Source organism: Podarcis vaucheri, assembly GCF_965113315.1.
Source record: "Podarcis vaucheri genome assembly, chromosome: Z".
In the NCBI taxonomy this organism is placed as follows: Eukaryota; Metazoa; Chordata; class Lepidosauria; order Squamata; family Lacertidae; genus Podarcis; species Podarcis vaucheri.
In genome coordinates, this window is record NC_138758.1 from 35,611,438 (window position 1) to 35,636,015 (window position 24,578).

At 44.3% G+C, this 24,578-nt stretch overlaps 1 protein-coding gene across 8 annotated transcripts; it reads right to left on the reverse strand.

Annotated features, from left to right (window-relative positions):
• Positions 1 to 1,972: 1,972 nt before the first annotated feature.
• On the reverse strand, positions 1,973 to 23,949 carry MIGA2 (mitoguardin 2). 8 transcript variants are annotated; one of them, XM_082208165.1, is made up of 16 exons: positions 23,903 to 23,949; positions 19,127 to 19,351; positions 17,804 to 18,014; positions 16,877 to 16,989; positions 16,320 to 16,437; positions 15,646 to 15,779; positions 14,783 to 14,900; positions 13,531 to 13,637; positions 12,386 to 12,501; positions 11,128 to 11,200; positions 10,303 to 10,389; positions 9,152 to 9,250; positions 8,676 to 8,810; positions 7,000 to 7,053; positions 6,047 to 6,163; positions 1,973 to 5,417 (listed from the first exon to the last, which is right to left on the reverse strand). In XM_082208165.1, exons 2-16 carry the CDS (start codon positions 19,220 to 19,222, stop codon positions 5,217 to 5,219), a joined length of 1,779 nt encoding a protein of 592 aa, XP_082064291.1. In that variant the 5' UTR covers positions 19,223 to 19,351; positions 23,903 to 23,949; the 3' UTR covers positions 1,973 to 5,216. The 8 variants fall into 8 exon arrangements, with proteins under 8 accessions (XP_082064291.1, XP_082064295.1, XP_082064294.1 ...); XM_082208169.1 differs by lacking the exon at positions 23,903 to 23,949 and adding an exon at positions 23,686 to 23,834 and having other exon boundaries at positions 17,804 to 17,999; XM_082208168.1 differs by lacking the exon at positions 23,903 to 23,949 and adding an exon at positions 23,686 to 23,834 and having other exon boundaries at positions 14,783 to 14,897.
• Positions 23,950 to 24,578: the final 629 nt, after the last annotated feature.

Here is a 24,578-nt window from a genome sequence, read left to right on the forward strand (position 1 = left end):
CTTGGATCTGTCTCTGCCTTCACAGGGAGGTTGTCAGGAGAAAAGGAGTGAGGAAGAAAGCATATACACTGTCCTGAACTACTTGGGAGAAGCACAATATTAAAAAAACAAGCATGACAGACATGCTGTTGGACTGCAATTATTATTATCATTTTCATCATCAATATTGCATTACTATCCAATCCCCGGGGGCAACATTATCATTGTTATTAATAATATATTAATCTCCAATCCCCAGGGGTGATGGGGAAAGTAGTCCAGCAGTACCTGGGGACCCAAGCACAGGGAAGGCTAGTCTAACTATTTCATGGTGTTCTTTTGGGTCACTTACATACACATAGAGAGAGCCACTTGCGTACCATTTTTAAGCAGAGGTTGGATGGCCATGAATGCTTTAGTTGAGATTCCTACATTGCAAGGGGTTGGACAAGATGACTCTTGGGGTCCCTTCCAACTCTACAATTCTGTGATTTGGGTCTGAATGGTTTGCAGATGTAAATTCACTCACCATTACCAATACGGTTTATGTCATAGCCTACTGCTGTTCTAGAGGGTCCCTGTGCTTATTCTGCCTACCATTCTAATTTGAATGGTTCCTATCTGTGTTTCTGGCATTTCACTTCCCTCTGACCCCACTGCACACAACTCCCCTTCCATTGCCATGCATGTGTATACACACTCTCACTCACACCATGTATATGGTAAAGTAAGACTCTAGATCAGCACAACTTGGGCTGAAATAACAAGTGTGTGATCATCTTAGGATCCACAAGAATCTCGGTTGGTTTGTTTTGTTTTTAACTCTTGGTTTTGTTGTCCTTATTTTGCTGTAAACAAGCAGCAAGCAGAATTCTCTAGGGACAGCTGATTCAGCAAAGCCATTCTTATCTCCTAGTCAAGGCTGCAATCCCAAACCAGATTAACTTTGGGGATGGGGTAGATAAGCACCATTTAATACAATGCAATTTACTTCTGAGTAGTCATAGGACTGCATATCACATCATCATCAACTTGGGATACACGCCTCGCCTCATGTGATTCCAGCCATTATCTGGGAGTAAGCCCTATAGAAGTTAAAAGGTCTTGCTTCTAAGAAAGCCCTTTTCCAGCTACTCTGGCTTGGCCAAGGATGCTGCAGCCTCCTGCCCCTGTGTTTGATTTGTTACCTTCCCTCCTACCTCCCATGCTGGTAGGGCCTCTGTGCTTCCTATTGGCCACCTCACCATCCAGCTGTTGTCTGTTGTCTGCACCGCCCTGCTCCCTCTTCTTCCTAGCTGGGTGAGAGCCCCAGGAACCCAACCTTCCCATTGGCCCCTTGGAAAAAAGGGGGCTGCATTAGGAATTTGGGACTCTGCATGACAAAGTAAGAACTCATGAAGGCTTAAGGGTTTTCATGACAGCCCCAGCATTTCTAGGGCAATTGGACACTATGTTCACAGAGTTAACAGTTCTCAGCACCCTTAACAGACTAGACTTCCCACAATTCTTTAGGTGTGTGGGGGGAGTCATGTGTGTTCAACATGCTTTGAATGTCCTACACAATTATTATAACTTAAATCACATTCACCCAGGTGTGAATTAGTCTAGTACTGAATATTCCCGCGTCTTCCTTTTGTGGGGTCCATTTCTCTCCCCACAAAAAAAGCATGGAGGCATTTCCAGCAACAGGTTAGCCAACAAGGAAGCCATCTCCCCCATACCCACCTCCCCCAAATGATGCAGTAGAATCACACCCATTGGGCTGTTTGGGGATAAAATAATAATACTGCAGTAGCAGGAAAGTTTTTGATGTTTAAAGCACACAAGCAAATAAAACCCTCTGCCACCTCATCTTCTAAATGGAAGGCTCTCAGGAATAATGATGTTGTGGGGCAGATTTTAGAGGTCTAGCAAGCGACTGCCCACCTCTGCAACCCATGATCTGAAGAACAGGTTCTACTTGTGTATGAGCAAAAGAAGACTCAGTGGAGAGTTTGATAATGAAGGAAAGATTTATTTGACTTTGAATGCCGAAACCTTAATGGGATACGAAAAAAAGAGATTTAAATTAAATTGCAAAAGACGTGAGATATGCAGCACAACAAAACAAAACAAACTCCCAACAAATATTTTACAATTAAGGAAAATGAAATTTAAAAAAAAGAAACAGATTAGGCACAAATGTTACATTCATTAGCTTCAGGTTTAACAGGAATGTCCTTTAAAAAGAGATAAAGGAAACCGTTCTTGATCTGAGACTCACCGCTTGTATTCACACACATACCATACGCTATAAAACAATGGTTAACCAAACAATTCATGAACTAATAGCGGCTGCTGTGCCCCTCCACTCTCATGCTTAAGAGTAACAACCACAATCACTCACTTAGTGTTACATCTGAAGTGGAGATCATGGTTTGTTTCACTCCGAAACAAACCACAGCCTGTAGCCAATAACAAACCTTGTCTACAATCTATGGTTTGATCATAACACTAAGCTGCTGGTCATGACTGGTCTGCTCTGCCCGTTAGTGGGGAGAGGAGAAGCAGGCACAATCAGCTTATGATGGCAAACTGCGGTTTGCCATGATGCATGAGTTCTGCCATAAGGAAATGATCATGTGTAAGCTTTGTACCTGCTGATTTCTGCACAAGCGGCTGTTAAAAAGGCGAAGGAACAGTCTTGGCAAGGTTCCTTCTCTGGTCAGTTGGCAACTCTAGTCAAGTTCTAGCAAAGAAACCAAATACCTACACAAGTAATTCTAACGTGCAAATAGAAAAAACTCTGTGTGTATCTCCTTTCCTTAAAAACAACCCACACATTTTAACCTAATGGAACAGGTTGTAAAAAGACCTCTGAAATCTGCGAAAAATACGCCGTCACATTCATTTTCTCCTAGGATTGGACTGAGAACCAAAACCCTTTTTTTGTGTGTGTGGACATGTTTTAGCATCTTAAGAGGCCTAAGTGAAAAGCACTCCAACAGTGCTGCTGGTTATTGACACTATCTGTGAATATGAACACAAGTATATGTTTGTTGCATGACTGCATCTCCAGTGGATCGGGCCCTTGGTCCTTGACAACTAGCAATACATCCTCTTGCATGCACTTGCCACCAGCATTGATATCAAGTGTGGGGAACCCTTGCCCCCCCCCCAGATATTTGCTGAACTACTACTCCCATTAGTATCAGCATGTACGGTCAATAGCCAGGGATAGTGGGAGTTGAAGTTTAGCAACACAATGCAGTGCCAAAGGTTCCCCACACTTGCTCTGTAGTGTTTTCCCCTTCCATTTTCCATTTCCCACTTCCGTTTCCCACACAGAAACTCCTACACTGCAGGGCTGGTGGGAACCTGGGCCCCCCTCCACTTGATACTGGACTACAACTCCCATCACCCGTGGCCATGCTGGCTAAGGGGAATTAGAGTCCAACAACTTCTGGACGGTGCCTCAGTCTCTTCATCACTGCTAGAGAATGTGGCTGCATGATGGGTTAGCTACACAAGACGACAAAACAGTGAAAATATACAAGAGAAATATCTTAATCAGCTCTTACAATATCCCTCATCCTCTTAGCCATCATTTTCAGGCATTCAAGCACTATTATTTCCTTCCAGGCATCTGCAAGCCTTCTAGTATTCTAAATTCTCAAATTAGGGGTTTAGCCAACAGGATGCAATTCCGACTTGGCAGAACTCCCATCAGGCACAGCTAACGTGATCGGGGGCCAGAGATTATGTACAAGGACACCATGTCCAGGAACAGCTGGAAGGCATCTGCATGCTACATTCACAGCACATATTTAAAGCACTATGATAGCTGCATATTCCTGCATTGTAAGGGGTTGGACACAGAATAGGATTGTAGAATTGAAGGGTGGCATCACAGTACTTTAATTGTACAGTATGAATGCGGCACAATACTTAACAAACCAAGATAACAGAGCACACTTCTATTCTTTAAACCAACTTTTTGGGTAGAACAAACCATAATTCCCTGGGTCTATAAGTAACGCACAGCTTTGGTTTCTCCTAACATTAAAGTGCTCCTTGTGTGCTCAAGGGAGGAGGTGGAGAAGAAGAGACAAATTCTCAGTTTTAAGTAACAGAATGAATTGACCCTCGATCACTAATTCTTCCATAAAGAATACTGCCAACCTTCACTAGGGGGAAGCCATCTCTCCCCCAAAAGCCCCAAATCTGATTTTTCAATGCATTGTATATAGTCTGTCCCATAACCTTAGTCAAAGGATAATCCCTCAGTGCAAATGTGGTGCTTTCCACACGTGGTGGTGTGAATGGATTAAAGTATTTGCCATCAGCCTCTCCCTTCCAGGCACCCAAACTCTCTGAACTGAATCTTCTTTTATACAACTTACTGCTCCAAACAGCTTCCCGTATCATTATTATTTATCCAATTTCTGTAACACCCTTCATCTGAGGATCACAGGTAACAAACATGGTAACAAACAAAATCGATACACCACCTCCCCACAGCTTAAAATGCCCAAAGCTACTTGCTCCCCACAGCTACAACACATAACTCCCCCCCCCACTGCACTGTCATTGTGCTCAGTGAAAAAATAAACAAACAAAAGGATACTGCCCACTCAGAGAGATAGAGGAAGTGGAAGGGGGCACACAGGAAATACTATGATGGCATTTTAAAATCCATGATGTAGTGAAATGCAGCTGCAATGACAGCACAGCACAGAGAGACAGCAATCTGCTGTCCTTCTAATTCATACCAGAACTGTTAAGGTTTTTACAAAGTCAGAAGCCTTTACAAACATATAGACACAGCAAAACAAATCAATTATCTTCTCTTCCCCAATTTCATTAGGAATCCATTCACACATTTTAAAAGGAAGGAAAAGTGTTCTTGTGCATTACACCCCCCACACACCTTGCAGGTTTGGGGGGGGGGGTTGGAGGGGGGTGGCTCAGGCCCTGGTATGTGTTTCACATTTTATGCTAGAGTTGAAAAAGATTTTTAAGAAACAGGAACTACAGATGAGCCAGAAACAGGTTCACTGAATGCCCTTGAATGTCCCTTGCCAAACCTCTGGATCCAACAAGGAACATCTGGGGCAGTGGCTAATACCCTGACTCACTGTTGGGACGGAATAGTGTCTTTGCTGCCAATTATTAAGCCACTTGGTTGGGATGGACAGCTGAATGGTGGGGGCAGGAGAATCTGTTAGAAGAGAAGATGCTTGTTGCCTGGACGAGCTTCAGTTGAATTCCTCAAAGGGTTCAATGTCACTGGGCAGAGTCCCGTTCACCTCCGGGATGGTCTCAACCCCCAAGTAACCCAGCAGGATATCACTGCGGCGCCGAGAGAGTTGGAGGATATCTTCTGCTAGCAACGGGACTGTGGAGTATCTCACAATGTCTAGGTCAAACATGTCTTTCAAATATTGCAGGATCTGGTGCTGGGGAGGAGAGAGAGTGGGAGAAAGATAATCAGCAGCATAGTTAGCAATAAAAAATGAAGGATTGGGCAATTTGTGGCTTGAGAAACACATGTGGCCCTTGGCCTCATTTCATGTGGCCCCCAACACCTCCTGGTGCTGGGGAAAGGGATGAGAAAGAACCAGCAAGATAGTTAGCTTGTAATAAAAACTGAACATTGTCTTAGGCTGCGGGTGGGAAACTTGTGAACTCGAAACTTCATGCAGTCCTCAGACTCCTTTTCAATGTTCAGGTAACAAATGGTACCGCAGATATTAAAGAAAAAATACATAACACCATTTGGGGGTGGGTTTGCAGTGTTGCAAGAAACAATCAGTAAGTATTAACCACTTTCTACAGTCAAGAAGTATATAAATTTTATGAAATAGATAAATAACGTACGACCAGAAGTGGATTTTCTTTTTTTCTTTTTTTAAGTTACAGTGAAACTCGTATTATTTCTTTATCTTTAGAATTGAAAAGTTTAGGTAAAGCAGTCTCCAAGATTTAACAAAAATTAATTAAAATTAGCTGTATTTCCTGTATTGCAGGAGGTTGGACTTTGGGAGCCTTCCAACTCTCCAGTTCTATGATTTTTAACTTTATTTACCTTGAAGAAGCAGCAAACCTCGGAGAGCTGCTCCTTTGGCCCCAAGAAACCAAAGGCAAGAACAGGGCTGACATGCTCCGATACGGAGTAGAAATGGGATATGAAGCCGTCTGGGACCTGATGTGGGAGAAAGAAAAACAAACTGAACAGTGGTTCACACACACACACACACACACACACACACACACACACTGTAATGGGATATATTTTTAACTTTTACTCAGAGCAGACCCATTAGAATAAATGTACCTGAGGTTATCCATCTGTTTCAACAGGTCCATTCTGAGCAAGACTGACATTGGATGCAACCCAATTTTATTAAAATACTTTGGGTTGCTGTAGCCTACTAAGGCATACCAAGAGTAGACCAACTGTAATGGATGGGTCTAACTTGGTCATGGCCATTAACCCTTATTTTCATGACTGCAAGTTGTTTCAAACTGTGTTTAATACTATGTTTTAATGCTGTAAACTGCCCCGGGACCTTAAGGTGTAGGGGAGCTGGCAATAAATAAATAATAAAACAAAAAAATGTTATTGGGTCCACTCCTAGTAGGACTAGCATTGTGTATTTTGTGTTTTTATACTGTAAACTGCCCTGTGATGGACGGGATATAAATTTAAGAAATAAAAATGATGATGTGATAGCAACTCTTTGTACATTGCAATGTGACTACACCACTCATAAGGACTGCAAAACAAACTGATACAGCCACATTGTGACTTTAAAACATCCTCTTTAGTATCAAGATAAACATCACACATAAAATATCAGCTACAAAAAGACAGTAAAATTCATAATGAACATAGTAAACAACTAAACAAAATATCCTCTAGACATCAGGAAGCAAATTTTTACAAATGAGAATCAATTAGACCATTAGCCTCCTCCCCACAAAAATCAACTTGCTAACCAACCATTGTATGTAAGTCAACTATACCATTAAACTTACCAATAGAAGCCGCCTCTTAGCTTTCAGAACCGACCAGCAGGCAGTGGCAAGAGCCTGAAATTAAATACATAAAGGAAAAAGCAAGACTGTCATCACACTGCCAACTTTTATTTCAAAGGCCGACAACCTACAGCTGTTGAACCACTACAGTCTGAAGTCCCCACATTACAATTTACGAAGCAACGGATCTTTTCTATTGCACCTTTCTCCAAGGAATCTCTTGCTATTTCAGTATATCTGAAGGTGATTTCTAAGTTCAGGTTGAAAAGATCAGGGTCTAAGAAATTTGTAAGCACTTTATGGGGGGGGGGGGAGGGTTGCACTCCAAAAAACCAGTAAAAAAATTAAAAATTCTGAGAACATCAAAAGAGTTTTGCTGGATCAGGCCAATGCCCTATCTAGTCCAGCCTCTTCTTACAGTGGCCAACCAGCTTCTAGTAATGGGAAACCGGCAAGCAGGATTCGAACACAAGAGTCTTCTCTCCTCTTGCAGTTTCTAGCAACTGGTATTCAGAAGCATTGCTGCCTCAAACTATGGAGGCAATGCACAGCCAGCCTCCATGAATTTGTCCTATCCTTTTTTAAAGCCATTAGGGTTGATGGCCATCACTGCCTCCAGTGAGAGCAAATTCCACAGTTTAACTATGCTCTCCATGAAGATGGACCTTATTTTATCTGTCCTGAATCTTCCAACATTCAGCTTCAATGGATGTTCATGAATTCTAGTCTTGCAAGAGAAGGGAGAAAACTGTTCTTCAGTGAGCACCAAGGCTAGTCTCCCCTCCGCCTGACTCAATCATCATCCAGACACCTCCTGGAACAACAGCCCTTAAAATTCACAGCCTTCTTCTCAGACTTAGAACCCACCTCTACCCTAAACCTGTCAAGCAGGTCCCCCCATTTGTGTGCGTCTTGTGCATTAATGGCCAATTCATGGCTTGCTGGAGGAAATTCACTTTTCCAGACCAAGTCCAGGGATTGAAAATGGACCTATATTTTAAGTGGGGGCTGGGAACTTCTGGACAACCAAAACGTGCTTTGGGCACTGGCAAAGCAAAAGAAAATAGAATGTATTTATTTATAAATAATTTGACATTTGATATTTCAAAACAATCATGAGAAAAATCAGAACTTTACTAGACCTCCTTACAACTCTTACCCCATTTTTTTTCTTATCCCCACCTAAACCAGGGGGACATCCTACTAGTGTAGTTCAAAATAATGCAAGGAAATCAGATCCTGTCATGGGTTGCAATAAATCTGTGTTTGTTTATTTAAATTTACAGTTTAGTGCTGTTTTTATTCCAAATTACAAATGGGGCCCGTAAAGGCCTTAATCCGCCCCTGGGGGTCAGGGATCACAGAACAAGCTGGAACCTGGCTGAATGATGCCCTAAGGGTAAGATTTGCACTGTGGCATAAATCAGAGCCAGTGAGGTGGTGTAGTGAGAGTGCTGGACTAGGACATGGGAGACCGGAGTTAGTTCAAATCCCCCCTCGGCCATAAAGCCCACTGGGTGTGACCCTGGGCCAGTCACTGCCTCTCTCAGCCTAGCCTACCTCCTGAGAATTAGGAGAACCATGTATGCCATCTTCAGCTCCTTAGAGGTGTAAGTTCAAATAAATAAAAACAAATATTTCTCCTTCCCAGTGGGGGGTATGTCCAGCAGACGCACCGTCTCCTTGAAGCTGTCCGAGAGCCAGCGGTTCCGCAGGACAGCCAGCACCGAGGAAGGCGGGTTCTCCAGGTCCTCAAAGGCATCCATAAGGATGAAATCCAACACAATATCGAAGAAGCTCATGCAGACCACCTGGGAAGGAGAAATACAGGTAAACTGACAGGCCTCAACAAGAACAGTTTATTTATTGCTTGCCCTTCACCACAACGTCCCAGCATGGGTTACAGCATTAAAACATAATGTTAAAAAAAATAAAATAGAACCATTTACTTATTTTAATCAATGCTTGAATCTTTTAAAAAACTTTTTTGCTGATAATTCCATTGTTTTATTCTTTACAAACTGCTTTGAGGGTTGTTAGAGTTTGTTCTTTTTTACAATCAAGTGGCATGTAAATTGTATGAATCAATAATAACAACAGCTTTCACTGACTACTTTTTATTTTATTTCAAAAAGGAGAAAACGACACAAACCCCTCGTCCTTCCAACTCCTTCTGAGTTGTGGGCCAGGTCTCCTGCCTCAGCGTATATTGAAGCATCTCGTCATAGCTTTCTAGGAAGCCCTTGGTGTTCTGGGATGTGGGGAGGAACAGAGAGACAGCTCAGTTACTAAATCTATGCTACAACTCAGCATCACAGCAGACTGAACAACATCAGTCTAACTAAGAGCAGACCCACTGAAAATGGGCACGATTAAACTTATATGTGTTCATTTCATCAGGTCAGCTCTAAACAGAAAGTAAGCCCCACCTTCACAACACATTCAAAGCAATATATTGCCACTTTAAACAGTCATGGCTCCTCCCCCTACAAAGAATTCTGGGAGCTGCCGTTTGTTCAGGTTGCTGAGAATTGGAAACCGCCCCCACTCTTCTCCCAGAGCTACCCTTCCCAGGATGGCTTAATAATCAATCCCTCTTCACAGGGGAACTCTATGAATTGTAGCTATGGAATATACACATAGAGAAATAAAGAAAAAGTGGAGTGAAGTGGTTGTGGTTGTGGTTTCAGATCAGTCTTGTTCAAATTGGGTCACCCTGCTAGAGGTGGGGTGGGAGAACTGGGTAGACAGACATGGCTGGGCTCATAGCTCTAATCAGCCTCCAGCCAATGGTGCAGAAACTACCAAAGTTGTAGTCTAGCAACATCTGGATGACCACAGAAGTTGCCCCTGACTTTGCTATAGAGCGAATAGATTGGTGGTTCCCAAACTTTTCTGGGCCACTGATCCCTTGGGGTTCCATAGACTCACCCTGCTACTCTACAGAAAGCATTGTTCAGAATGGCGGTTTGAATGACCCGCTAAAGAAGATAATAACTAACAATTTCATGATAGTAGCAGTTAATTTCACAGTTGTTCAGAACCCCATTAATACTATTTAACTTTAATTCAACAAAACTGAAGAACTTGACCCAGTGATGCCAGCATTTCAAAATGTGATAGTCCTTTACACCTCCGGCATCCCTGCCGGTCCCTTGCCTCTTAGAGACTCCCGGGGAATCCCCCTCCAGAGGGCACCACCACCCACTTTGGGAAACACTGGAATAGATGAGGAGTAAGAACTGTCCCCTGCAACCATGGTGATGGCTGAATCCACCTCTCTCCCTCAACTGGCCCCCTTACCTTTTCAGCCTTGATCATCAACCCCATCACCATCCGCTTCCCCACCTCCCCAAAAAAGGACTGGTTTCTGTCATCCCGAAGAAGTTCCTGCAAAAGAGAGTCCCATTCAGAGATAACAATCCTTTACATGGAAAGAAGGAGGAAAACAGCAGTGTGATTGATGTAAAAGATTCTAAGTAGCCCTTGGCCAGGAGATGATGATTGTCTGTCTGTTATTTTCTCTCTGATTGGGAGCAGCTCTCAGGAAAAGAAGAGGCTGTAGCTCACGGGTTAGAACATCTGTTGTGCATAGAGAAGGTCCCAGGTTCAATCCTCCCAGTGGCATCTCCAAGTACGGCTGGGAATGTCTCCCTCTTGAAACTCTGGAGAGCTGCTGCCAGTCAGTGTGGGCAGAAGTATGCTATTTAAATTAGTTCATTATTTAGAACCATGAGGACTAGAATCTTATTTTTTTTTTAGGTAAAATGCTCAGCAGTAGAGTATCTATTTTACATGCAGAAGCTCCCAGGTTCAATCCCCAATTGCGTCTCCAGGTAGAGCTGGGGAAGAAACCCTGTCTGAAACCCTGGAGAGCCTCTGCCGGTCAATTTAGACAGTACTGAACTAGATGGACCAATGGACTCACACATAGTATAAAGCAACTTCTTCTGTTCCTCTTATCTGGCAACTTATTCGTCTAACTTGAGAAGACCAGAAGTTGAACATGGGACCTCTTGCATGCCAATCATGGGCCCAGCCAGCCACTGACCTCTCAAAACAGAACCACAGTAGCACATTTGCACAGAGGTGGAATAGGGGTCTGGATGAGACTTGGCATTTCTCTACCTGAAAGGCTTGTCTGACACAGTGGAGCTTTGCCAGGAAGTCGTGGTTATTATAGCAGCCCAAAAGCTCTGTCCTAGAAGAGAAGAGAGGGGTGAAAATGGAGGTACCTGTAAATATTCAGGACGCTCCTTAGGTACATATCCCTTGAGGAAAGGGTCAGTGAGAGAGTGCCTATGGGTTCCAGTGACAAAATGGCTGCCGCAAGGGGCAAGGCAGGACACATAATGACTGGCATCTCCAAAAGTGAGACAGGACAATGTATTGCTGGCCACATTCACACCAAAAACAATGCTGTCCAGGGTTGTAAAGACTGCAGAGAGAATAACTGGGTGCACTCTTCCCACCTTAGATCAAATCTATGCTGTCAGGTGCCATAAGAAAGCTGCAGAGATAGCGCAGGATAGTACACACCCTGGAAATGATCTCTTTCAGCTTCTGCCTTCTGGAAGAAGGTATAGGGTTATAAAGACCAGGACTAGCTGCCTGAGAAACAGTTTCTACGCAAATGCAATTCTGGTTCTAAACGCAGCATAAGGAGTCTCTATAGTATATTGTATTTTAAAATGGGGTTTCAGAGTTCTTAGGGGTTTTTGAATGTTTTACGTAGATTTCCAATTTCATTGTTCTGTATGGGACAATGACAATAAAGATATCGTATACCATACTAAATACAAAAACAGATTAAAATACTAAAACAGATCAAAATTACTTCAACTTTCTAAGCATCTGGGTAGGCTTTTTCAAACAGGAATGTTTTACACCTGTTAACTCCTCCAGTGCTAAAGCCACCTTGATTCTTAGCATCCCTCTAGGTCAGGGGTCGACAAGGTTTACCGGCCATGGGCGGATCACTCCCACAGAGATCGTCCATGGGCTGGACTGGTGCAGCGCAATGCCTGAAATCACATCTGCGCATATCCGCAGCGCTAGAAATTGCTTCTGTGCACGGCCAGACGCCAAAAACCGCACCTGCACAGAAGCAATTTTTGGCATCTGGACATGCGCAGACGCAATTTCCGGCGAGTCCTCACACCGCGCTGCACCAGTTTAGCGCAGTGTGTGGAGGACTCACTGACCAGGTGGCTCGGTTCAGGGGTGACTGATGGGCCAGTAAAATGGTCTTCGTGGGCTGCATCCAGCCCAAGGGCCACACATTGCCAACACCTGCTCTAGGTAATCCCACCACCTCCCAGGAGTAGCAGCACACAATACACAGACTATATGGAGCTTTCTGGTACAGATCAGCTCGCTTGCTCACCGGAAAGTCCTGCATGACACCTGTCCATCCTTCACCAACTGCAAAGCTTCTTCATATGCCGCGACCGGCTTGGAGAGCTGGAAAGGAGCATCCCCGATTTGAAAAGAATCAAAGAGCTGCAAAAATGTAACAGAATAAAACTGATGTCACCCGAAGGCCACAATTCCTAAATACCAAGCTGCCCTAAGGCAATGTTGGGTTGGATTGTGCCAAGCTGATCCATGCTTCTCTGAGTTCCAGACTTGACTACTGCAATGACACTGTACCCAGGACTGCCCTTCTTTTTTTTGTTTTTTAAAAAAACATATTTTATTGATTCCAAACTTAAACAGAATTGCATAGTAACATCAACAAATAAAACTCCCTCCCAGAGTGCAGATTTGTCTCTAAGTAGGACACAGCTTCTGTTTTCACAAGCATCAGTAATATAATTAATTGCAAGTGTCATTCCAGAGTATTCCATGTGTTCTTCTTGGTGGGCAAAAGCCATGTTCAAAAGATTGTGCATGCTGCATAAAACCGAACAATGTTGAATGGAAGGTGATACTCCTCTTTCCTGTAAGATGTTCAGGCTTTAAGGCAGTTAATTTGTCCATGACCGTCAAGCCCCAGACCTGTGAGATCCAAGCTCCAAAAAAGATCTGAGAGATCTCCAGTGTACAGTGATTACTAGCTTTGCAGCTGTTAGCAGATGATTAAAATATTTATTCATTAAGCTTTGAAATTCTGGAAACTGATAGTACAGTCATAGCTTGGTTCTCAAACAGAATGAAGCCAATTGGAAGCCGTGGAAGCCATGCCGGACGTTTGGCTTCCGAAAATCGTTCGAAAACCGCAACACTCACTTCCAGTTTTCGATTGTTCAGGAGCCAAAGCATATGAGTTCCAAGGCATTCGGCAACCAAGGTATGACTGTACCACCTCTGGGTCCATAGGAATAATTTGCTTTGTAATCTGGTTAGTTATTTATAGGACTTTTTCCCCCAAAAGGAATGGTTTGTGGGCAATACTGCCTTGAAGACAGCTCAATCCTCTGCAACATGCTCAAAGCAAATTTACTGAAATGGACAAGCAAACATGGAAGGGATTTCCCATCACCACGAAGGCAGCAAGTTTGGAAAACCACAGCACACAGTACAAATCACCTCAGCAGCAGAGAAGAAGGAATCCTCAGAGGTCAAGCTGTTTTCATCATCATCGTCAGCCCGGAGTCTTAGAGACTCCTCTGTCAGTGGGAACATGAGTGTTCTCTCTGGGGAAGAAGGGGAGTGGGAAGACTCAGACATCAAAATAATAAGCAAACTAGTATGATGCTCAACACGCACATTTCTGAGGTCACCACCCTCACCCCCAATTTTACCTGTATAATATCAAAGAACATTCCTGCTAAGTCAAGGGGGAGTCTGTCCTGCCTCTGTTTTTTTGTCTATTTACCTGTTTCATTCAATTTATGCACTGCCTGATTTTTCAAAGAAAATCCCCAAGAACTCTAAGAAGGTTACAAATTTTACACACACACACACACACACACACACACACACACGTAACAATATAATGATCACTAAGAAAAATAAATAACCATGATTTTAGACTTTCAAAAAGTTGAAATAACCAAAGCCTAAAAACAGATTAATCATGCATCAACTTTCTAAACATCTTGGTAGGTTTGTCTAAACAAAAAGGTTTTTAGTACATTCCAAAAAGAGTACACTGAAGGTGACTGGAGGAGGTTACTGCTAGGTGGATTTGTAGCTAGTTGACTAACCGAACCCAAAGAGTGCTCACTTATGGTTCTTCATCATCCTGGAGAAAAGTAACAAGTGGGACACCACAGGGTTCTGTCCTGGCCTGGGCCTGTTGTCATTCAACATCTTAATTAACAACTTGGATTAAGGAATTGAGGGGATGCTCATCCCATTTGCATAAGATGGGGGATACCTGGCTTGCCAGTAGCACATGTAAAAAGAATTTAAGGGTCTTAGTATTCCAAAAGTTTAACATGAGTCAACAGGGTGATGCAGCAACAGAAAAAGCTAATGCTATTCTGGGCTGCATCAGCAGAAGTATTGTGTCCAGATTAAGGGACGTAATAGTCCCACTCTATTCAGCCTTGGTCAGACCACACCAAGGTCTATGATTCTATGGCTGCTTGGTATCAAAAGGAAGAGAGTTCCCAAGTGTAGGTGCTGTCACACTAAAAAACTGAGGTCTTACAATTGTGAAACAGGCATTATGCAGGACCTGTAGCAGTGCCAGTTTTGCCTATCAAAGGAGTCAAGTAAGCACAAGTGGAGTTGGGAATCTGATAGGCAAACTGGTCCCAAGTTTGTTAAGGACTGTATATACTAATAGTAATAGCTAGAACTTTGCCCACAGCTGGATCCTAGCCCTACTCACCCAGGTCTAGCAGCATGCTGTCAGCAGGGAGGGTGGAACCAAATTCTTCCTGGAGGTTATACGCCCGGTGCAAGAGGGATTCCAGCTTCTCTGCAAACTCTATTTTCTGGGATTCCTGCTTAATAGAAAAAAAGATATATAGCATTTATTAAACCTTGTAGGGCTCACACCCATCAACAGCCTGCCCCCGAAGCTAGTAGGCATGATTTACAGCAAGCTTGATTTTTTAAAAAAGAACATCTAATGAAATCCCCAACAGGCAGCAAGGGAGGCCGGAGGTACCCAAAGTGAGGTCTGCAGACCATCAGTGATCCATGAGCTTCATTCAGGCAGCCTTGCCATGGCAACCACCATGAGTGCCAGTGCAATGTAGTGGTAAGCATTGGACTAGGACCTAGGAGACCAGGGTTCAAATCACCAGCTGGCCATGAAGCTCTATGGGTAACCTTGGGGCCACTCACTGACTCTCAGCCTACAACCTACCTCACAGAGTTGTGGGGATTAAATGAGGAGAAGAACCATGTGTGCCACATTGAATGCCTTGGAGAAAAAGGTGGGATATGGATGCAATCAATAAATGAACTCTGTGGAGAGGTGTAACAAGGGGTGTGGGCTGTAAAACAGAGGGTGCAGCCAGTGCTCCTGCATCTTTAGAACTCAGTGCTCTGGCCAAAGATTCCTCACTCCTGTCACTGAACTAACTCAGGTGTGGGGAACCCTTTACTCCCCCCTTCCTGGCTGAATGCTGCTGAACTGCAGCTGCAATCAGCCCCAGAAAGCATGGTCAATGGCCCCAGGAGCTGTAGTTCAGCATCAACTGGAGGCTCAAAGGTTTCCCCACATCTGAGCTAATGGGGCCATACCTCCAGGAGATCCTCTGGCAGTAACTCCTGTTCTTTACGGTTGTCCCAGGTGATAGAGGGGCTGGTGTGGTCCCTCTGCCTGGCAGTCAGAGCCTGTTCCCACTTCTGCAGGGCCTCTTCAAACAGCTCCATCCCTGTCAAGGCAAGGTAGGCAGAAAAGAAGCCAAAGAATCACATTTTTAAAAAAATCAACTGGTTTTCTTACAATAGATGGGGGAAATATAGCAGTCAAAAGGGTTCATCTTTTTTCTCCCTCTTTTCTGGCCAGCATTGGAAAACTCTCCATTGGCAACACAAAAGAAACGCTGCCACATTTTTTTAAGTTAGCAATTGCTTTCAAAGAATCATAAAATTGTAGAGTTGGAAGAGACCTCTAAGGGTTGTCTAGTCCTACCTTCTGTAAGGCAGAAATGACAGCTAAAATATCCCTGACAGACGACCATCCAACCTCTGCCTAAACGCCTCCAATGAAGGATAGATCAGCACCTCTTGTGGGAGTCTGTTCCACTGTCCAATTGCTCTTCCTCTCAGAAAGTTCTGCCTAACGTTTACTTGGAATCTCCTTCCTTGCAATTTGAATTCATGGGAGCCACAGAAAACAAGATTGCTCCAGCTTCTTTGGGGCAACCATTTCATTTCATACAGTACATAGCAGCAACAGGCCAGGTCCTGACCTTGGAAGTAGAGGTTTTCTGCACTACAGTCTCCTGCAGCTCCTGGATCTTCTATGGGTTGTGTCTCCCAGGGTCCTGCTGACGCTGGAGTCGGGCTGGAAGAGTTGGCCACCACTATCTACCAGGTGAGAAGAGAAGGAAGAAAAAGAACCGTTAGCAGCCTCAAGTGTTCCCACCCCATTAAGCGTGCTTTTCTTTTTTTTAAGGTGCATACACTTTTAAAAATTCTTTCATGTAACCTCTTACTCATTATCTCCAAAAATCCCAAACACTGCAACTGTGATTTTTGCTACATTCTGGCCATGCAAAACCAGTGCTTTCTACACCCTGCCACCTGCACCCCTCTGTCTCCTTCCAGACAAACAACAGGCATGCTCCTGGTTCAAGGATACCTTTCAGCAACACAGGCACTGCAGGGGGAGGGCAGTGCAGGGCTGGCGGGGGAGTATGACCTGGGAGGGAGTCCTGAGGGCGAGACAGAGAGGGCCACAAGGCTGTACCCAGCACCCTGGCTAGGAAACATGGATAGAAAACAAAAGGCAAAGAGAAACTCGTACTGAAGCGAGGCTGTGAGAAGAGCTGGAGTGCTTGCTGGGCTCGATGGAGGAGATCCCACTGAGTGTGTCGTTGCTTTTGCTGCTTGGGCTCTGCACTCGCTTATTGGAGTAACCTGCAAAACAGAACATGCGGTTCAAACAACAACAAAAAAAGGCTTTGTGATGAGGGGTCTTAATTGCTACGATGAAATGGGGACAACCTCAACTGCAGTACATCTGTTTTCAAAGGCAGCCGTCGGAAATCTCTGACTAGCCGATTGCTGGGGGTTTGTTTGGGACCCTTATAAGAAGGACCAGCTGCCTTCTAGGCATTGCTACAGGGAGAGTCTGCTGGAACCATCAAAGGGCACCAACTTTGCCCCCTGCCTTGCCCTAGTCCCAGCCCTGCCTGGGACCCTTAAAAGGTGAAGGTGCTGCTTAAGCATCCTTCTCTTCCCTTAATATTTTTGTAGGAGACATCATTTGCCTTTGGGGTAGAAATGAGGATGTTTTTGGCATTTAGTCTTGTTGAAACGTTTTGAATAAGTATCCATACTGTTTGCATTTACATTATTGTATTTTTATGATTATTAATGGGAGCTGCCTTTTTGGCTGAAAGGCTATATCTATATCTATCTATCTATCTATCTATCTATCTATCTATCTATGCAAGCAAGCAGTAACGTTAACATAACTTGGGGCCTGCAGGTGCCCTGCAATCTCCGCCTCTCCACCTAAAGCAGCTTGGGACCAGGCTAGCTTGTCCTTTAAACCCTCAACCTATCACCATGTCCTGCAGGACGTGGCACCTTCCCACCAGGAGGTCCGTTCCACACAATTAAGTGTGGTGGCATCTTGTACCCCTTGGTACTCCCTCTCCACCCCCCGCCCTCACTAAGTATCAGGTAGCCAGCTTCTCTGTTGGCTTCCCTCTGATATCATAGCCACCTTTCTTGACGGAGGGGACCCGCCTCGTTGGCAAGATGGGAACAGGGACACCTGTGGGCTTCACCCCCGCCTTCTCCGGGGCAATCTGCTTCTTACGACGACGACGACGCTTCAGCTGGTGTGCTGCAAGAGCCAAGGCAACCGTCCCAAGCGCTGTGGCGAACAGAACCTTACGCAGGCCTGGAGTGAGCCTCAGCTGAGAAAAGGCAGACTTCAAAAGGGGAAGGGAAATAATAATAGTAGTAGTAGTGGTAGTAATAATAGCAATAACAATAATTTTGTTATTTATATGCCACCCATCTGATTGGGTTGCCCCAGCCACTCTGGGTTGCTTCCAACAAATTAAAACATTTGACACAGTAAAACAGCAAAATATAAAAACACAACAAAACATCAAACATTAAAAACTTCCCTATACAGGATTGCCTTCAGATGTCTTCTTAAAGTCATATATCTGTTTGTCTGTTTGACATTGGATGGGAGGGCGTTCCACAAGGTGGGCGCTTCACAGGGTGACAGGGTGGGTGATCATAGAAGCATAAAATGGGTCAGTTGGAAGGGACCACGAGGGTCATCTAGTCCAATCCCCAGCAATGCCGGAATCTTTTTGCCCAACATGGGGCTCAAACCCACAACCCTGGGATTGAGAGTCTCATGCTCTACTGACTGAGCTATCCCGCAGGCACTATGTTAATTTATTTATTTATTTATTTATTTTTGCAGAGGAACTTTTATCCAGCACAGTTAAATCTTTCTCATATTAGAAGCTGTCCAGTTCTGAACCAGACCATTGATCTATCTCACCTATTGTTGCCTGTGCTGTCTGGTAGCTGCTCTCCACAATTTCAGACCACCTAGCTCAATACTGCCTGCACTGCCTGGCAGCTGCTCCCCCAGGACTTCACAGAATTGTAAAGTTGGAAGGGACCCCAAGGCTCATCTAGTTCAATCCCCTACAGTGCAGAAATTGCAGCTAAAGGATCCCTGACAGATGGCCACCCAACCTCTGTTTAGAAATCTACAATGAAGGAGAGTCCACCACCTACTATGGTTTAGCTGGAATCTCCTTTCTTGTCATTTGAATCCATTAGTTCGAATCCTGCTCTCTGGAGCAGCAGAAAACAAGCATGCACCATCTTCCATGGGATGGCAGGGGGCATTCTGCGGCCCTGCCTGGAGATGCTGCTGAGGGCTGATCTTGGGTCCTTCTGCATGCAGAGGAGGTGCTCTAACCACTGAGCTAGGGCCTTCTCCTAAAAATACAATTAAGATTCCAGTCTTCAAAGTTCTAAACGTAGGGATGAATTAAATGTGCATATTCACCTGACCAAACGTTGTGTAAAGGAATACCGGTATCTCTGCGACAGTCATCGCCAGAGCCTGAATAATGGACATCCCCTCAGTTCTCTGAAATGCCATTTTTGACAGAGGTTGTAGGCATGTGCTGGAAGACGCTGTGAGGAACAACCTGGGCCAAGAAGTTCACCAAGAGACCCAGCTCTCCTTTGGCAGACTCCTACAGTCAGTCTTATCTGGAAGATCGCCTCCCTGTTGCAGAGATACGAAACAATAATTAAATAATTAAAAATAAATGGAAGACAGTCACAACAGAACTAACGGAGGGACCCTTTCACAGAGCGCATCCAGAATGGCACAGTCATGGGGTAATAAACAGCGAAGACCATCTTGGGCCAGCTCATGAGCAGAGAAGGGAGGCAAAAGACATCCCTTTTCTTCTGACAGTTGTGGTGTAGTGGCTAGGGTGTTGTACTAGGACCTGGGAGAGGCCAGGGTTCAAATCCTGCACTTGGCCATGAAGCTAACTGGGTGGCTTTGGGCCAGTCACTGCCTCTCAACCTAATCTACCCTTGCAGGGCTGTTCTGGGGATTACACAAGGAGGGGAAGGAACCACGTAAGCCACCTTGAGCTCCATGGAGAAAAAAAGCAGCAAACAAACAAACAAACAAATAAATAACTAATATACACAAGTAGACTGCACCTGAACATGAAGTTCCACTAAGGCTTTTCTCTACGAGGCATATCAGACCAAACTAAACTACTGTATGCAATGTGACTGAAGTCAAGGGAAAGAAAAACAAAAGAAAGCAAACATGAGGATTTTTTTAAAAAAAAGTTTTCATTTTTATTTGTTAACAAAAATAAACGTGCAAACATAACGAAAAGAAAGAAAAGAATTAAAAAAAACCTAAACCTTACAGCGTCACAGCCAGGAAAAGCAAAGTACAAGGGCACTATGCAGTTCCAAACAGAAAATGAAGTATTGACTCATACAAAAATTCCCTTCACAAATAATAACTATTTATAAAAATAAAAACATTATCTACTTGTGAGTTCCGTTGTTATTTAGGATAAAGGTTCTATATAGTCTTGAATGAGCCAGACATTTGCATATCCTGGTAGCACTGAGTGACCATGTGCCTCAATATCACAATATGTATTTTTTTTAAAAAAGGTTGCTCGATTTCTACCCTTTAGATACTTTCAGTTCATAGGACATCTTTTCAAACAAAATTGTTTTGCTGTAGCCAGATCATCAACAGCTGCATCTTCCTACAATACATCTGTGCTATAATAATTGTAACACAGGACAGCCTGTTCCCAGACTTTTTGGGGCCACTGCCCCATGCTTCCATTAACTCATCCCAGTGCCCCATACCGTACCTTACCCAATAAAAAGCATGATTCAGAATAGCAGTTTGCATGACCCACTAAGGAACATAACAACACAATAAAATTCAAAACACTAAAAATTAATTGTACCTTTATTCATAATCCAACTCTAACACTAGTTTAAATCATTCAATGGAATTAAGGAACTTGATACAGTGATGCCAGTTTTTCAAAGTCTGATTGTAATTTAAACCTCCAGCCTCTTGGTTGTTCTTCCCCGCCCCCCAAACCTGGTAATCCGCTCACTCTGGGAACCACTGAGCTAGAGTGGGAGTTGAAGAATAACTTGTTATACTGACTTTTTTTTTTCTTAAGGCGATACAGCTGGACTTTTTGTGGCCTGACCTGAGAATTGTAGGAGACGACAATCAAGGACAATCAGAACTCCAAGAGATACAAAGAGTAACAAGTCAGGGTTGCTTCTCAGCTGCATGTCTCTGGGCACATTAAGCTGTCCACATGACTGATTAGTTCCTCCGTGGTTTTTTGTTTGTTTAAAGAAGTCCCCGCACATAGAAAAGGAGCTTGTAAGGGGAAGGACTCTAATCTGGTTTTCTCTTTCACATGCTACTCTTCTACATGCAATGATTTCAAAATAAATGAATAGAAGGTGCTCTATGTACCGTATTTTTCCATGTATAAGACTAGATTTTTTTCCTAAAAAATAATGTCAAAAATTAGGGGGCTTCTTATACACAGATACATCTCCCCCCATTTTCTTAAATCTAAGTCCCCCAAAATAGGGGGCGTCTTATACATGGGGGAGTCTTATAGATGGAAAAATACAGTAATTGTCAGATTATTTGCAAAGCAACAGGGTTTTCTCAAGCAGTGCTTATGAACAGTGATGCCAACTGGGCAACGGCAACAAGAGGGTGGAAAACTTTAAATGTATGCATGCATTTATTTTTGATACACCCGTGTCAGATCTTTTCCAAATTGATGTGCAGAAAAAAACACCCTCCTTACAGCAACCTTTGCTCAGTGGAGCAGGCACACACACACACACACACCACCCAGTAGAGTTGGTACAAATTAGTTACCATCAGGCACCTAGGTTATCAGTTGTCCCAACCCAACCCATCACTCTCGTCTGCAGGAGTGCAGAACACCAGCTACATTTGTTACAATTTGATGGACACCTACTCATCCCTGGCATTCATCCCTCCTTCATTTTCAATCACGTCTCTGTTGTAATCCTTGGCATAGAACTTTTAAGTGACTATATCATTGCCATCATAGGAAGTTGCCTTATATCAAGTCAGACTATTGGGCCATCTAACTTAGTATTGCCTGCACTGACTGCCAGCAATGGCTCTCCAGGGTTTCAGCAACAGGACATACCGAGGCAGACCTAGAGATGCCAGGGATTGAATCTGGGTCCTTCATTGTCTAAGGCAGGTGCCCTGCCCCTGAACTATGGCCCTTCCTCTAAAAATAAAGAAAGATACCAGGCCTCATGGTTGTGAAGAAATGGCTAAATTAAAATGGGATAGTCTCAAGTCAGACCATTGGTTCATCCAGCTCAATACAATCTACACAGACAGGCAATGTAATTGCAGAGTTTCAAGCAGGGAGTCTCTCCTAGGTCCTACCTGGAAATGTTGGCAATAGGACCTGGGACCTTCTACACACAAAACAGATTCTCTGTCACAGAGCTATGGCCCCTCCCTGAAACACAAAGTAATATTCAAGTTCTGATGTAAGTGGGTTGTATTGTATAGGAACATTGGAAGCTGCCATATGTTAAGTCAGACAACTGGCCCATCTAGCTCAGTACTGTCTACACTGACAGGCAGCAGCTCTCCTGGGTTTCAGGCAGGGGACATCCCCATCTAGAGATGCCAGGGATGGAACCAGGGCCCTTCTACATGCAAAGCAGATGCTCTGCAACTGAGTTATGGACCAAAGTAGAGCATAGGGAGCTGCCATGTTCTGAGACAGGCCACTGGTCCATCTAGCTTAATATTGTCTACACTGACTGGTTCTCCAGGGTTTCAGGAAGGGACATTCCCAGCCCTACCTGGAGGTGCCATTGGAGATTGAACCTGGGACCCTCCCCATGCAAAGCATCTTTCAGCAGCCTGCAGCCAGAATAAGCCCTCTGAAATGCCCTCTTGAAGCCAACAGCCATCCCATCCTTGCCCCCCCCCCATGAATAGAGCCCCTGGACACTAAGTTCCTATTTCATAATCATCACCAAACACCACTAGCAAAGCGACATACAGTGGTACCTATGGTTACGTACTTAATTCATTCCGGAGGTCCGTTCTTAACCTGAAGCACCAATTTAGCTAATGGGGCGTCCCGCTGCCGCCGCACAATTTCTGTTCTCATCCTGAAGCAAAGTTCTTAACCTGAGGTACTATTTCTGGGTTAGCAGAGTCTGTAACCCGAAGCGTATGTAACCTGAAGCTTATGTAACCCGAGGTACCACTGTACTATGTTCAGTTTACTTTTGCTTTTAAAAGACTTTCTCAATCAGAACAAAAGCCGAGAGTCGCATTTCACCAAGTGTAAATGCCGGGGAAACCCCAAAGCAACAGCATGCAAAGAAAGAGACTACAGTACTGTACTCCTGTTTGCTACTCTCTGGGGTGGCATTTTGGAGGCAGGCTGCCCCTGGCCATGGAGACTGTCCTTAGCTTGCCAGCAGCTCAGTCCTCCATCAATTCATCCACTCTCCCCGACCCCGTTTTAAAGCCATCCTAAGTCACAGACGCGTCCAACCCCAAGCAATGTCTTAAGTTCCACCACCCCCAGCAACGAACTAGCGTTTTGTTGAGGTAAACTGCACCTGAACCAGGGAGACCCATTAAGGCAGCAAGCCTAAGTAACGGTTGCCAAATTTTACGGAGTTGGAAGCACAAACGGAAACTGGGAAGGTAGGAAAAGGCTTGGCCAAAGGATGCCATGGCACAAATGGGCTGAGGACCATACTACAAATGAAGTGATGGCAAATACGAGGAAACGGCAGCAGCAACGTAAACTGAGACATTATCATTTTCCAGCAAAGTACTTGCCCAAGAGCTCCTTTCGTTCGCGCAGGGCTCTTTGGAATGAAAGGTAATAACAGATTTCCCTCACTCCCCCTCACCCCTTTCCGCATAATGGAACACACCACCGCGCACCTGCCCTAAGCGGGCCGGACAATACCACCTTCCTGATGGGGGGATTGAGAAGCCCTCACCGTGCATCGGCGTTCCATGGCTTCAAAAGGGCAGCGTCTCCTTCCCGGCTACGACTCAGCCTCACACCCTAACACGCCTGTTGTCAGCAAGGGGCAGGGCGCCGTGGGGAGACCTCCAATTGGCAGCCTTCTCGGCCAATGAAAGCGGCCCCCTCAACCCCGTGCGAGAGCCAATGGGCGCCCTTCGCCCCTCTACCGCGTCGCCGGTTTAACTTACCGCAGCAAAATCGAGTGCGGTTGAGCGGCAATGGAGTTTCCCTCTTCCTCCCCTGCCCCCGCCCCGTGGGAAAGGGGGCGTGCGCTTCAGGGCTGATTGACGTACAGCTCAAGGGGCGGGACTCCTCTTAAAGGGGCAACGTCTCCTGTACAGTAAGGAATCCTGAGATCAATAACCCGAGACTAGAAAATTAGGGTTGTCATGTGTCCCATAGCTGTCAACTTTTCCCTTTTCTTGCGAGGAATCCTATTCGGAATAAGGGAATTTCCCTTAAAAAAAGATAAACGTTGACAGTTATGATGTGTCCCCTTTTTCCAGGACACCTAAAATTTCTGTCTGAGCGGATTTTTTAAATTTGCCAAAATGTTTCTGGCTATACGTACTTTCTGGATGAGACATAGACATAACGGGTGGCTGAAGACTTGCTTTCCTCTTCTCTTCTCCTGCCCCCCTTAGCAATATATCCCAGCTTCTCTGTAGCTTACATATAGTAGGCATATTTAAAAAGAGTCGTCATAGCATCCTCTTTTTTGCTCTTCAAAATATGGCAACCCTACTTATTGTTAGTATTATAATAACAGAATCCTCCTTTCCCTGATCCACAATAATATTCTATTGCTGCTATTGTTGTTGTTATTATTATTATTATTATTATTATTATTATTGGATTTTAGTT

What these genes read in the sequence shown, in the direction of transcription:
- MIGA2 (XM_082208165.1), bottom strand. Translation starts at nt 19,222, where the DNA reads ATGGCATTTCAGAGAACTGAGGGGATGTCCATTATTCAGGCTCTGGCG. An exon ending in TGCCAGAGGATCTCCTGGAG is followed by an intron (nt 14,901 to 15,645) that starts GTATGGCCCCAT and finishes TTTTCTATTAAG; the next exon opens with CAGGAATCCCAGAAAATAGA. An exon ending in CAGCATGCTGCTAGACCTGG is followed by an intron (nt 13,638 to 14,782) that starts GTGAGTAGGGCT and finishes CTTCTTCCCCAG; the next exon opens with AGAGAACACTCATGTTCCCA.